This window comes from Oxyura jamaicensis, chromosome 2 (genome assembly GCF_011077185.1).
Source record: "Oxyura jamaicensis isolate SHBP4307 breed ruddy duck chromosome 2, BPBGC_Ojam_1.0, whole genome shotgun sequence".
Classification (NCBI taxonomy): Eukaryota; Metazoa; Chordata; class Aves; order Anseriformes; family Anatidae; genus Oxyura; species Oxyura jamaicensis.
In genome coordinates, this window is record NC_048894.1 from 96,290,207 (window position 1) to 96,304,974 (window position 14,768).

At 43.1% G+C, this 14,768-nt stretch overlaps 1 protein-coding gene across 10 annotated transcripts in view; it reads right to left on the bottom strand.

Annotated features, from left to right (window-relative positions):
• Positions 1 to 511: 511 nt before the first annotated feature.
• The window catches only part of CARMIL1 (capping protein regulator and myosin 1 linker 1), a 183,442-nt gene continuing 169,185 nt past the window's right edge, over positions 512 to 14,768 (bottom strand). For 6 of the 10 annotated variants that reach the window (XM_035316846.1, XM_035316847.1, XM_035316848.1 and 3 more), the window contains 5 exons: positions 11,798 to 11,876; positions 9,389 to 9,619; positions 6,666 to 6,800; positions 4,281 to 4,427; positions 512 to 1,558 (listed from right to left, as the gene is read on the bottom strand). In XM_035316846.1, the coding sequence (XP_035172737.1) occupies positions 1,422 to 1,558; positions 4,281 to 4,427; positions 6,666 to 6,800; positions 9,389 to 9,619; positions 11,798 to 11,876 (729 nt within the window). In that variant the 3' untranslated portion in view covers positions 512 to 1,421. The remainder of the gene's footprint in view (positions 1,559 to 4,280; positions 4,428 to 6,665; positions 6,801 to 9,388; positions 9,620 to 11,797; positions 11,877 to 14,768) is intronic. The other 4 variants (XM_035316851.1, XM_035316852.1, XM_035316853.1 and 1 more) reach the window with 4 other exon arrangements.

Sequence of the window (14,768 nt, forward strand, 5' to 3'; positions counted from 1 at the left end):
GAAACTCCGGACTTTACAGCCTGTTTTCCATATCCTTCTGCTTTATTCTGAGATGCTAATCTCTGCAAAGTGCCTCTGGAAGGTCTTGGTATAAAAGACCGGTGTTTTGCTGTAGCAGCCCCTCTACAGCAGGCTAGCAGGGGTAGCAAGAGAGCTAATTCGACAGAGGCATCTGCGCCCTTCTACCCATGCAAGAGGCCACAGCAAGCTCAGGGCAACTGCTCTTGGGAGCGAGTCACTGACCCAGGTTTGCTCTGTCCTACGGCTCCAAAACACCGAATTTAGACAGCAGACGCCTCTGGCTCACATGAAGGCTTCTTTGGTGAAAATCACAAGTGAGGAGACTAGCGAAGAGATCTTCTTTCAGCAGTTTTATGAAGTTGATGTCTATGTGCCCCTTTAAAGAGGAGCAGACTTTTTACCAAGAGCAGAAAAAGACGGACGATATGGTTTCTGTCTTGACTGCATGCTTTGTCTGCCAACAACAGTGCTGCAAAAACGAGGAGTTACATTTCAGTTGTAAAATCATTTTATTGTTACAAATATACATATGAATAAAATCCCTTCAACCTGTAAGTGGATACCTGTGAAATCTGTGCCCCCTCCCCCAAAGCAGAAATGGTTTTACAGATGTCCAACTGCTCTTCTCGGAGAATTACACATCGAAAGGAAGCGAATATGCAGACAGAACTGAAGAAGGCCTCTAGAAAACACCAATATTAATAAAATTTCAGTTGCCCTCATTCCGACCAGCTATGTACATTAATGTATGAATGTGGAAGCATAACAAGATTATATATCATTCAAATCCTTCTCTCTTGTGCTTTTTGACAGTACACCAATGTAAGCGCGGGAGCTTTATGTACAGTACAAGAACAGGAAGAAAGAAGCTCCCGGTGGGAGAATGTAAAAACCATACCCAAGCATTTAATATATATAATCTATACAAATTATTTTATTAGTGTGCTCTTTTAATATAATTACAATGTGCAATTGCATACCGCAAGGATATATTTATAGGTCAGTCACGTGCAGATTTGACACATTTACATTCAGCAGTACAACACATTACCTGCTGTACAGTGTATTAGTGTACGACAGTGTCCAGTTAACTTGCTTTGCTTTCTAAACGCCCTAACGCAGGGCACTTCTCTGTAGCTGCTTCGGAGAAATTCAAGTAGAATACACGAAAGAATTGCTGGCTTTAGCAAAGGCATGGGAAGGAAGGCCTGAACTGTACAGGACAGAGATTAAGGGCCGAATCAATGCCAACCGATTGCACAGTAATTCGTGTTTGGAAGATCAGCTTTTCTGCGTGGGAGTGTACCTGTGGTGACAGAGCAGCTGGCTACGAGGGCTGTCGATCGCTGTACCCTGATTGTTATAAAAGCTCTCGCACTACAAAGCGCTTGCACTGATTGCTAAACAAAAATAAAATCTTTATCTGCTTCTTCGCCAGAGTCACTGGACTTGCTTCCCTGATGGCCGTCTTTACTCAAGGACCTCTGCTTCAGCTCCTGGAACTCGTGGGACTGCTGCCCGGGGCTTCTTTTTGCAGCTGCACAAAACACAGAAATAGGTCTTACTAATGACTGTAGGAGGGAGGGAAGGGAAGGAAAAAAAAGTCACCCATGCATGTAGGACCTGCTCCCGCTCCCACTGAATTAATTTGAACTAGGGGGAGTAACACAGATTTGTCAGTTCTTCAAACCACAAGAAAGGTGTGAGACAGGGAGAGATAGAAGGAAAAAAGTGGAACAAACTTTATTCTGCCATTGGATGGCAAGCAGACAAACCTGAAACATGAAACCCTTCAGTGTGACACAGATTGCATTTCTTTTCTACCTTACAGGTAACAAAAGGCCTGGAGACTTCCTTCTCATCACATCACTTCAAAACAAAACAGCACTTTCTTTTTTTTTTTTCCCCAGCTGAGCTAGGTTACAGGCGATGGCCTCCTGATTGCTCGGGTCTCTCAGCTGGGCACTTCTCAGATCAGCAGTGCACATCCCAAGCCTTTCTCCCCTGCCGGACACCGAGCCCATCCTGCAACCTTCCAAATCTCAGTAAGGCCAGTGTTTTCCCCACAAACCTAGAAGCTTAGAAATAAAATGGAAAGAAGGGTTTTCAAACCTTGTTAACATCTCCGATTGGATGGATCAATGGTCTAAAATTGCTATGGAAACAAGAGGTTTTTTACGCACATCAATTGGACTGAGGTTATGCAAGGGTTGATGGCTTTAGAAATCTCATGCTTCCGATCAAAACGAACCTTTACACACACAGTGATCCTCAAACGTGCCTGCGCTGCAAGCCGTGTTAGCTACAAGAGCCTTGCTCCACCATTTCAGATGAGGATGCCTGGCTTTGGTCCACGCTGGACCTTGTGGCCGTGTGTGCCCATCACTGAACGGGGCCATCAGCCAGAGCAGCTACGAAACACCTCCTGTCCCTTCCCCTAGCCCCAGCCCTGCCCGACAGCCCTGTGGTTGCCACCCAGATGTCCCAGAAAGCTCCGTCCCATTTTCATTTGGCACAGACCTCGTCCAGCCCTGCATCTCTACTGGGATGGGAGCAGGAGGGACACGTCCAGCACGCATCCTGCGAGACCCACCTCTGCACACACGGCACACTGCTTATCCAAATAAGCCTCCTGACTCCAAAATAGCAGATCCTTTATTTGTGCTGGCCAAAACGAGGGATGAAACAAGAGCCAGCAGCTACAAAATCACTGCTTTCTTATTCCTGCCTTGCAAGTTGGGAAAGAAGAGAAAAGGATTTTGAGAAAGTTTTTGTTTTTTAAAGCTATTTAATTTTATCTGACAATTTTAAGATACCTAAATTCTGTAAGAATAAAATAAAAATAATATAAAATAATAAATAAATAAATAAAAGGCATTTCCATCTCCTCAAACACCACTGCTGTTCAAAGAAATAGTTGCCTGGTGGTTTTGAGTCATTTTTTATCGTTATACCTGCTAGTAATTACCTGGCTGTTGTTTGAGCTTCCATTCACTCTTCAAACAAAACCCACAACACATGCTGCAGCAGCTGTTCTGTTTTATGGCCTAATAAAGCAAGATGGGTAGTTTGCCACCCAAAATGCCTGAAAAATACACTGGGCAATGAAGTCCACATACTGCAACCAGGCTTATGCCACCAGAGCTGCCTCTTGCTCATGTGTAGTCCCCACAAAGCCACAGAAAGGCGACTAGCATAGATCTGCGGCAGCATCTCAGCTTTGAAGCTTCCTTTATCAGCGAGCTGTCTTCAAATTAATTAAAATAATTTGATTATGGTGGTGAGTAGAGAGTCTGAATTTCAGGGGGGCTAAATTTGATTCCACAGTATGGAAAGAAAATCAGCTTATGCCTTCTGGGCTAAGGATAGAGAAGGGCAGATGGGATGTCCCTTTCCTTTTCCTCAAAGAGACAGAACAAGTGATGGGAAATTTACAGAAGGGGTACACGATGCCTTGCAAACAGAAGAACTGGCTGTAAATACAATTGCATAAGGTATTCAAAACGCCTCATTTAAATGCTGTAGGAAAAAGAGTAATATTGAATCAGTGTTTACACAAACTAGTTAAGAGGTAATGGGGAGTATATAAGCACATACCATTTGGGAACAAGGGTTTTTACATTTTAAAAAACACACGGTTCAACCAATTATTTTATAGTTCTCTGAATGAGTGCACTGTGAGTCAAAACTGCTCTTCAAGAGGCGCAGCACAGTGTTGGGTTTGGGGTCTTGTGCTTCTCAGTGGTTTTGTTGTGGTTATGCCAACCAAGGAGAAAGTGCTATAACAAAACAAGCTGATTTACCCGGTTCTCAAACGGCTGTGTGAGTGACTGTGCTGAAGCTGGCACTAACAATTTGGAGGCTGAGATGTGGTTTGAAATACTTCAGCGAATGCAGCTTCAGAAGGACTTGCACACAAAGAGCAGCAGAGAGCCTCGACCTGGAGAGGACTTACAGAGCAGCGTGCCCCCGCCGCTGTAATGAGCAGTAATGGTTTGTAAGGAGCCCTCTTCCACAGAGGGCCTGCAGGTGCTACATGGCACTGGGCACTGGTGCTGCCGTGAAGGAGAAATGCAAACACATCTTCCCTTAGCATTTTTTTTTTCAAATTTTTAGGTTTTGAGGTTTTTACCCATCTCCTACTTCAGGGACAGACCAGCACCATTTCAAGGCTTCTCTGCTATCACCGTATCTTCACGATTGCTAGTGCCAGCTGTCGAGCACCGTCGTGATGAAAAATGAAATAGGAAACTGCTAACCAGGAGCTGGCTGTGCCTTCCTCTGCCCAAGCTCACTGCCTTCCTCTTCTGCACTGGCAGAACACTGCCCCGCAGCGGCTCCCCCTCCGCCAGGCGGCTTTGCGCGGTCACGGTCTGCATCCCTCTTTTGCCCATCTCCTGTTTGCTCTAGCAGGGAAAAGGATTCGTTTACACCCCTAAGCTGTAGGGCCGCGTACGGGAAGTAATAAGTAGTGTCAACAGTTTCACTTATTCATCCCGTTTAATCAATTATTCAACGAGTAGCAATCCATCCGCCAGAGGCTTGCTTAAATTTAGGCCAGATATTTGCATGTGGTGGTTGGTAACTGCAGCCCCATCTTACCGGTACTCTGTGAGGAGGAGCACTTGGAGATTGTCCCGTGCAGCACAGTGAAAATCATTAATGTAAAGCAATTTTATAGTTAAGCGTCATCTAATGTGCAGCTTTCTTTTGCAGTAGATGTAATTTTGTTTACTAACTGAGGCAGATTTGTAGTGATTTACCAGTTGCAGAAGTAAATTGAGCGTGAGAGTCTGAAAGGAAGCAGAACGCAAGGAAAGAGCAATGGCTACAAGAGAAAGGAGCACAGCAACAAGGAAGGATATCTTGATGAAGAATAGCAACCAGAAGAAACAGAATTTAGCCTTCCCCAAACAACATTATGCAAAGCACAGCAGGTCTATAAGGACCCAGAAACCCAATTTTAGCCATTCCAAGCCATTATTAAAGTTCTCACAGTGCAATGCAGCAGCGACGAGAAAACTGAGTCTCAGCTTGGCTGAATCTGCTGTGGAGGCAAGCTGGAAGTGAGCAAGGAGTGAGGAAGGCACAGCGTACAACCCCTTTCGTGTAAAGCTTTGTGAACAGCAAGCAGATTTTAAAAAATAAGTGACTGTCCCTCTTCTCACGTGACAATCACAAACAGCCAAAACTTGTCGAATCTCTGCTGTGTTAGAGATTGCTGTAATACAAAAGGCCAACCTCACGTGAAAGCACATCTACAAGTCCCATTACAGGGTTTATCTCCAGCTATGTAGCAGCAAGTTCTCTCTCTGGTGAAACGCTGGCCAGAAAACAAGGGCTCTAGCACATGCATTTATCAGACAGCAACTGAAAGGGTCTGTTGTGGCAAGAGCCTTTGACTGCAACCATTTACAGATGTGTGAAGGGAGAGCCAAAATCTGTAGACAGATACCCCACAGCATGGTCTGGCATGTGATCACCAAACTGGAGCCACCACACCAACAGCTTTCCAACAGGAGCATCAGCCAGACTGGGAGGTAGACTGTTTCATAAAGGAAATGCTAGTTTCAGGGGAGAAAGGGACAAGCTTCTTAAAATACACCTCTGGACACTCCCGTTCTGGGGATGGCTTTGCCCCTCCTCTCATCTAGAGGGCAATGGGCTCTGCAGGCAGCACGACTGCTCCCTCTTCACAACCCAGCTTTACAGATCTGCCCGGACTCGTCAGCCCCCATCCGATACTCCAAGAAACTGCTGTCAGAGTATGAAAGGACACCACTTTGTCTCACAGCTTATGTGATTTTTCCTGTCTGGTTGTGACGGGAATCGTGTTGGGATGGAGATGGGGCTCGCTGTCTTTCTTGAGAAGGGTCCAGGGAAGGAGAAGGTCTCACGCCCGGATTTCCAATATTGTTTTTGTGCCAGCTAACACCACACTGAACGGTATTTCTGTGACTATTTCTCCGTACGTTCTGTGCTTCAGAGGAAGCTTTAGCTCTTCTGAGAGCCAACTGTGCGTCAAGGAAATGCACCAGCGAAATTAGAAATCCAGAGCAGACACAAAAAGCAGCGAAGAGATGGCAGCAGTCTATTATCGTGCATAAAAGGCACCAAGCCCTGCCCTGGCACGCGAAGACAAGGGTGAGTTGAGCTCGGTCACGTGCATCAATCCCACGGAAAGAAGGAATACACACAGAGCAACAGGCTGGCTGCAAGGAACAGGCATAGCTGCTCCCCTGGGGATCTGCTAATCAACAGAGCTGCATTTCACATTTATGCATGACCAACACCAACCAGCATCTCAAATCAGACCAAGCTAAACTAATAAATAATAAAGTAATAAATAATATACATAATACAAGAGGTCCTTAATAGTTCAAATACATTATTAATAACATGGGATTCATCTTATTTCACTTGGTTTGATGAAAGGAAGAAAATGTAGAGCACTGAAGGGGAAGGGAGGATGGGACCAGATGATGGACAGGGGGCAGGTGACCAGATTCACTCTCCTTCCTCTCTTTTCCTCAAAATGAATAACCCTCTTCCCTTTCAAGAGGAAACAAATCAGGGAACAATGACACTTTGATTCCTGGTAGAAGAAAGGCATGCTGGACCAACAGTCATACCAGCACTCCTACCTTCTTGAGAAAACGATCTGATTGTGGGGCTGCTCTGACCATCCTTTTCTTTGTCAGAAGGAACCTTCTTCAGCACAGGTGGAAGCAGGGCAACTTTAGGGGAACTGGGGCCAGAGGGAGACTCTGGAGCATCCTCTGTGGAGTACCATGAACAAAAAGGTGAGAAGTTTTATTTGCACTGTACTTCACAGAAAGGGCACTTGTATGACGGGGCTGAAGCTCAACACAACACAAAAAATCAAGAAACAGCTAGAACCTGTGTCAGAAAAAGAAGGAATCGGGAATTTACATCATGTAAAGAGAACACGTGACAGCCCTCTGTCCAGCCACAAGAATTTTAATAGCCAAAGCAAAGATCTCAATTTCAGCATTTTTAATGTATGTTACTATTGCAGCAAACAGAAATCTGGCGGGACCAACTGAATTTCATGCAAGACGTAAGCATGCAATTTGTGAAGAACGGCTGAAAATTGTTTTGGATGGATTTTTGGAAATATTTGTTCTATTCATGTTTTTATTGTTCTCAGACATAATGAACTGATCAAGTTAGATGTCCTGTTTCACAGTTGTAAGGCATAGAAGTGAATCAGTGGAACAAATTCTGTAAGTAGTCTGCAGAATTTTATACTTCCAGGAATAAATTGTCAGTATATATAGCATGAGAGCATCTGTAAAGATTTTTCTAAACAGAAAAATAAAATAAAAAGTCTGCTAGACTCTCAGGAAATCTGGAATTTAAATTCAAATCTATAGTTTAAACCATCCGGATATGTTGTTTCTCTAAAAGATTGGATGCATTTATATATGGCATATTGACTACCACCTTTACAGTCCTTACAAGAAGACCTTTTCAGTCTTAAACCAGACAGGGACTTTCCTCCTGTCCAAATGAAGGCTATAATGGGTTACTTCAACTGCCTGTATGTTTGTTTCCCAAGGAATAAACATTGGCATATGTATCCCACAGAGCAGCTAGGAAGCTACATTAGTATTGACTGAGCTAAAAAGGAGCTCACAGTATCAAGTAATGTATATTGCATCCTTGGAACATGAGTTAATTCAGCTGCATATCGGAAATTAATAGGGATCTGTCTCACTGTCAACATAAACCGGCCATCACAAAGGAGCCAATCATTTTAATTTCAGCTACAGAAAGCAATGACCTTCCAAATGCAACTCGGTCTGAATGCACACACTAATTCTCAGGACCTTCTCCACATGTTTGACGTGCCTGTGAGGCCATGTGCTTTGGGAAGCTTGGTATGGACACGTGCATGAGCACCATGCTTGGCAAACACAGCCGTGTGTTTCTGAACTAAAGCTGATATACCATTCCTTACAAGCTGATACACCATGCTTTACTGAGGAAACACTCTCAGTTTTTGGTAATTTGAAGACATCTGAGCTGTGCTCCTTTGCCCTCAGATTACTTAGCAAAAGTTTGCTACCATTAGTTTGGCCACATCACCACAAGCAACAGCAGGAGCAAGAATGTAAATACGATGGCTGCTTGGCTTCTCCATCACATCCCCTGTACGTGCTTATCCAGCAAGTTGACACAAGCACTAGGACAGAAGTTAGACTGCAGCAGAGATGGTGCCGCTGTTGCTGCCACCTGAATAGCTGGCCTATTACTAGCAAATACTAATTCTTCTCTCTGTTAAGCACACAGTACGCTCTCTCTGCAGGAAATATGAGCTGGCAGAAATAGATAGCTTAGGTCTGCTTGATACAAAACATTTTGAGGTAACATGCTGCTTATGTTACAGATTAAGCATCACCAAACAAGCCATGCTTTCCTATTGTATTCATCTTCAGGAGCACCTCGCCCAACACCTCTCACTTCTGCGACCATTTTTTTAAATGACCAATAAAATAAATACCCACTAGAGTGCAGAGACAGACCAAATAATGCTCAGGTACACACCAAGGGCAGGGGAGAGGCTGTAACATCCAGCAGCCCCCTCACCCCCAGCAGAAATGACATCTTTGTAAGGTCAGTGGTGAGTATGGGAAAAGCCTGGAGGTCTGAGAGCTCTTACAAATGGCTGTGCATTTTTCAGTCAGCAGTAATTAATAAGCTCTATTGGCCATAGCCACTGGGAGAGTGAGTAACTAGCATGTAATTCCTCTCTGCTGCAGTGGTTATGCTTTGGGAGGAAGGCGTTGTGTCACTGGCCTATTAAATAGCGAACAGACAGCATATAGGAAATCTGCTGAAACATTTCATGCTACTGGAAATCTTCAGGTAATGTCTGGGCAGGAGGTTAGGACAGAGCTGAAGTTAACAGCCATTCAGCTGGCGGCCTAGCAAGGGTTATAAAAGCACAGCTGCAATTATTTCCAATCAAAAGCAGTAAGAAAAGAATCACAGGCAAAACAAGGGAAAAGAGAGTGAGAAACAGTAGTTCGTGTTAATTATTAGGAATAACAGGCATTTGCTCAAGGGGCTAAGAGCAGTCTGCCAGAAAACCCCTAAGGACTTTAGTATTTAGAGCCAGGTGTTATCACAGGCTAATACGTTTTAATAAGTTTATTTGAATTAGGGCAGGGGGAGATGGAAAAGGAGGAAACAAGTCAAGAGCAAGAGACTGAAGAACCTCTCCCTCTACATTTAACTCCTGTCCAGGATGTGTTCCTGGGCCTGGTCCCTTCAAGGCCAACCCAAACTCCACACAGAAGTACCCAGCTGGGACTAACAAATGCCCAGAAGAGCTCCTCACCGGTACGAGAGGCAGAGCGTGGTTTCTGTGGCACTGTGGGTCGTCCTGCCAGGCTGGGCTTTGCAGACTGCAGTGGGGGTTTGGGGCTGGTCGTATTGGAAGAACCTCTTGCTTTTGCTGCAGCTTCTGCCTTTGGTTCAGCTTTTGCATTTTTTTCCGATGATGCTGAGACGGAGTCACCTTTATTGGAGGCAAACCGGCTCTCTGGAAGGGTCTGCTGGAGTTTAGGCACTAAAATAAACAGAAATGCAAATTAAGGTACAGGTACACTGAGCTGTCATGTAGAAAATGCCTTTACTCTGTCACATACACACTCACACAGCTGTGCAGCGATTGTAAAGTGACCCCTCCCTAGTATCTCATTTAAAATCACTGCAAGAGGAGCATCTAGATGCACCAATTCTACACGTGCTAAACTTCGTAATTCAGTTGCCTCAGAGGCGATGGCACCTCCAGCCTTTTTAATACATTTAGGTTGCTGACTGGCTGGACTTTATCCTCCCTTCGTCTTTGTGGGAGCAGCTGGTATGGCCTACTTGCTGAGAAAGCAGCATTGGATCGGTAGAAAAGGCAGCCCTAAGACAAAAGGTTGGCTGTCCAAAATCAACAGAGAAATCCTGGCCCAGAAAATTAATCCCAAACCTGTGAACAGCAGGCTACGTCTTGTTATTTGTTGCTTTTAGCAAGCTCTAGAGGAGATTTGGAAACTTGCTAGAGATCAAAGTGTTCTTTAGATAATATTTTGATCAATGTAATAACACTGTATAGGGACTATAGTTCCTACACATTAGCAGGCTTATCAACGTATTATCCCAATCAAAGATCTAAGTATTTACCCATAAAACCACATTCATTTCCAAGAGATAAATCAGTTTTATTTAGCTATGCCAGTTGGTAGAAAGCCTGCTGGACATTAGGTTGCAAACAAGCAAAATGCCTGCCCTACTTTCCTGCTTTGCAGCTTTGAGGATACCGAAAGCTGGTACATCTCAGCTATAATGATAATCTTGAAACTTGTATGCTAGCTTGGGACTTTCAACAGCTGTCACTTCTTTATTCTCAGGAACAGAATGACAGACTAACTGAAATGCAGACTGGTTGCCTTGGTACCTGGCAAAGCTCACAGACTTCGCTTGACCTACCTACCTGCTATTCCCATTCAGAAACCCGGCTTGTTATGAGAGTGCTGAGCAGACGTTTTCATGGCAATGGGAGGGGAGTGTTGGATTTTGGGGTGTTGGAGTATTTTGTTGCAAGCCAGTCTCCAACACATTCTTCCAGTCTGCATAGCTGTTTTTCAGCCCGGCTGGAATTAAACTGTGGCTAACCAGAGAGTTGTGTGCTTACACAGGTATTTGTGTGAGCGGGGAGTTCGTGTCTGCGGGCATGCAATAGTAAGTCCTGCCAGTACAACAGCAGGATGCTTTCTCCACCTGTGTCTATGTGCATACGGAAGAGCAGGTGATACCCAGGCATGAAGAAAGGAATAAAAATAACAACTTATTCTCCTTCTAAATCACAATCTGTAGTTTTCCTGTAGCAACGTCCACCAATTTTCCACTAACTCTCTTTCTTGCCTTCCTAGCCTCAGGCCTGCTAATATTATTAGAAGCCAGTAAGTTGAAATAAATTAACCCAGGCCAAAGACAAACTGTAGCCACAATAGCAAAGAGCAGCCTTGGAGAGCTCTCAAGCGAGAGTGGTAAAGAAAGGACTGCCATTTCAGGGCCCAGGACCACAGCTTGACAAGGGCCCTCAGCCAGTACACAGCAGGCCTAGCTGCAGAGTGATTCAGTGCTGTAAGTACCAAATTTATTTACGTATTTTCTGCATGCAGGCAGTGTCCCTGGGCCTCCACAGCCTTGCAGACAGCCCTGGCTTTGCTCAAACCACTTTCAGCCTGGGAAGAGCCAGCCTCCACTGCCTGTGCAATGTGTCTTCTGATAACCAAAAGCCAGGACTACTCAAGCTGGTACCTACACCGACTACTATTAACCTTGCAAACTGGTCATAGCGAGGTCTTCAGGTGTATTCAGGAGTTTCACTCCTTTGTGTGCAAACATTTTTGCTGGCTCCTGGGTTCAGCTCCAGCCTTGCCAGTTCTGTTACAAATAAAGACCCGCTAGAAGGAGCCTCAGGCACATACACCAAGTCCTTTCCCTCCTTTGGAAAGTGAAGCATGGGAGTAAAACAGCCAGCCATCAACACAGCTCTCGAGATGACTTGACAAGAAGTGCTGTCAAACACAGTACAAAAGCGAGCTTGTTTTCAATCTTGTTCACTTAGCATAAGTTTGTTGTTTTGCTTAAGCAACTGTTAGGTACACAATTTGGAGAGGAAAGAATAATTTTGAGGCTAGGTGCTTTGCATTTTCTAGAAAGAGTTTATACCAGGAAACCCAGACTGTACCTGTACCACTTCCATCCAATCGTTCTGAGCTCATCGCTGTGTCAGAAGACTCCCTGGAAGCTGTGTCATTTCCAAGTTTCTGAAAGAGTGAGAAAAGCTCTCATGTTAGCAATAGATCTACAATTAATACAACTCGGTGGTTCTGATAGAAAAAAGCACCGATTTGGAAACCCTCAGGCAAAAAAAAAAATTGTGTAAGTACTGACTGCTGAATGCACTTCCTTGTTTATTCTTCATGTCCTGGAAATCCAAGTGGAAAATAAATTACACTGAAGTGATCACTAGCATTGATGCAAAGCTGCAGTGACACCTGGCCTCCTAAGTGACAGGTCTACTAATGTACAGGAGATGAAACTAAAGGCTGAGATATCAGAGTTGAAACTGACAAAGTCTTTTCTCCAAAGACAGCTCCATATTTAAAAATGCCTCATTTAGGTTTAAAAGGAAAAGTGTATTTTTTGAAGATTTGCATTTTGAATATAAGACTGCTGTGGATGGATCTTATGCTCTTCCGTGTACAAAAATAACTTGGTACTTTAGATAAACTTACAACTCCAGAAGTAGCAGCGCCCATGTATTTACAGGATTGCTTTAAAAACAAATAGGTCTTACTTATTAACAAGTGTTTAAAGCGACACATCACAAAGGCTGCTGGATTTTCACCACCTCTAAAAAAAAAAAAAAAAAAAGGGAGTGTTCTTGTCCTTTGGAGCTTACGACCTAAAGGTTCTCTTTGTAGGTAAAAATTGGACAACAGGAAAGGCAGTAAGGAAGAGAACAGTCACAGTAGCAGGAACAGATTTAGAGTGAAATAGTATGGTAAATATAAACATAAAGGAGTGATGTCTAAATATCCCTGCTCCCCTGTGGTGGTAATTCAGCACAGGCTTTTTCGGAGAAGCAGATTTAGGGGGGTGATACAGAAAACAGCATGGTTGGCCTTACAGATTTACGGATACCTCCATTTTGCTCATATAATCGCCCAGCTCCTAAAACAAAGTGACTCTTTAATAAAACAAAGAAAAGGATGGAGGTGCTGAACGCCTGAAATTCCTGTATAAGATGTGTCTGTCTTCCTACCTCTCATCTAAGAATAGGTGCACACTTAGATGGCACACTGCATTAAGGAGGATGTAATTAGAACCCAAATTAAACTTCCTGTACTGTAAAATTACCTTGACACCATACGGCAATCCACCTCATGGACTGTAAGTCCCTTAAGGTCTCAAGTATAAAGTCATCCGTATGTTACAAACCACGTGTAAGCAAAACGAATTGTTTTCCCATCAGAAGCACTCTAGAAACACGATGACTTGAAGAGCTAGAGTTGCAAGCTACATTGCCTATATCAACAAAATCAAGACCCATCCAAATCTAGCAGGAATGTCATGCTTTGTACCACGAGGTGAGAGCTCCAGGTTTATTTTTATTCCTATTTCTTCTCTGTCAATGGCATTTTGGCTCAATTCTCACCTCTCCACCTCCTAAAGTCAGGTATTTCTTTGTCAGACAATCTTGGCTATGTATTTTTTATTTAATGTAGTACTTTAAAAATGCACTGTCAGCATGTTTGGCCAACTAGGGTACACACACGTTACAAACTGCTTACAGTCCTGAGACAATGCTCAGCACTTACTGCAAAAATATACCCTGAGAAGCTGTCAGTCATGTCAGATAAATGCAGGGAAATCTATCATGCAGATAAACAGTGACCAGGCTCTACTTGGAACGTGTGTAGGATTGGGAAATAATTCTGTTGGGTGCAGTGGCGAGTGAATAAACAGGTTACAAATGAGCTTGTTCTGCTCCTAGGTCTTGCTCAAGGAACTTAAAAAGTCAGCCTGTAAACACTAGATGGAGCTAAAAGATCTTTTTAGGCATGCCTCGCAGTTACACTAATTGCACATATTTATCTCCACCATTAATGCCAATTCTCACGTTGTATTCTAAGCAAAAGAAAACAAAAAAGCATTTACCATCTTTCCATCTACTGTGCACCTGCTCATCACTTGTATCTGTAACAAGACTGCAGGAGGGTATGAATGGAATAGTAAATTCCTTCTGGCTTTGTTTTCACGTGAAAGAACTCAGAATATAAGCAGCCATCTGTACCTTAAAGGAAAATACAATCTTCTGTGACTCTAGAATTCTGATAAATTTGAAGATATTAGGGAAGTTGGTGTCATCCCCATCCTAAGCAATTTCACAGTCGTGGGATGCTTTCTTGTGCAGCTCAATCATCAGGATACTGTATGATTTTCAGCTTCATGAATGTCACAAATAGAAGTACAAAACTAAACTGTTTGCTGTTGCAATCTAGGATGAAGTATATGAAAAATTCTTTTGAACAGCAGTGTAATTTTCTATGGTGGGGGCATAGCAATATGGGGGAAATAGCAAGTCACTACCCTGCTGTGTACAGATGTACAGATTCCTATTTCAATTCAGCTTTCTTGTTACTATTAAAAAAAAAAAAAAAGACCTAATTCTGAATTTTATAAATATCAATTTTTGCAAAAAAACAACAAAAATAAGGTAAGTATAAAAAAAAATCCCAAACAACTCTTTTCTTAAGTTTCTCTTTTTTATATTCATACACTAACATAAAGAGAATGGGAAAATAATGATAGACATAGAAGAAGAGGGGTAACCTTTCCAAGCTGAAAAAAAACCTCAAAGGGTGAAAAACATAATACTGGGAAAAGGTAACAGCTGGATAGCTGAAATTCAGGTTTTCAATCAATGCTGTGAAAGCTAATCAATGGAAGCAGACTTTTACTCTTCACTTTCAAAAAAAAAAAAAAAGTATGCCTGCTAATAGTCTACCTCAAACACATCATCCCAGATGGGACTAAATTTAGAGGACGAGTGTTAAGAAATTGAAGAGCACCAAGCAAACCATTTATGCAATTACAATATTATTTACATTCATCTAGCATTTTACTTGAAAACTTGGTGTCTTAGAAATCAA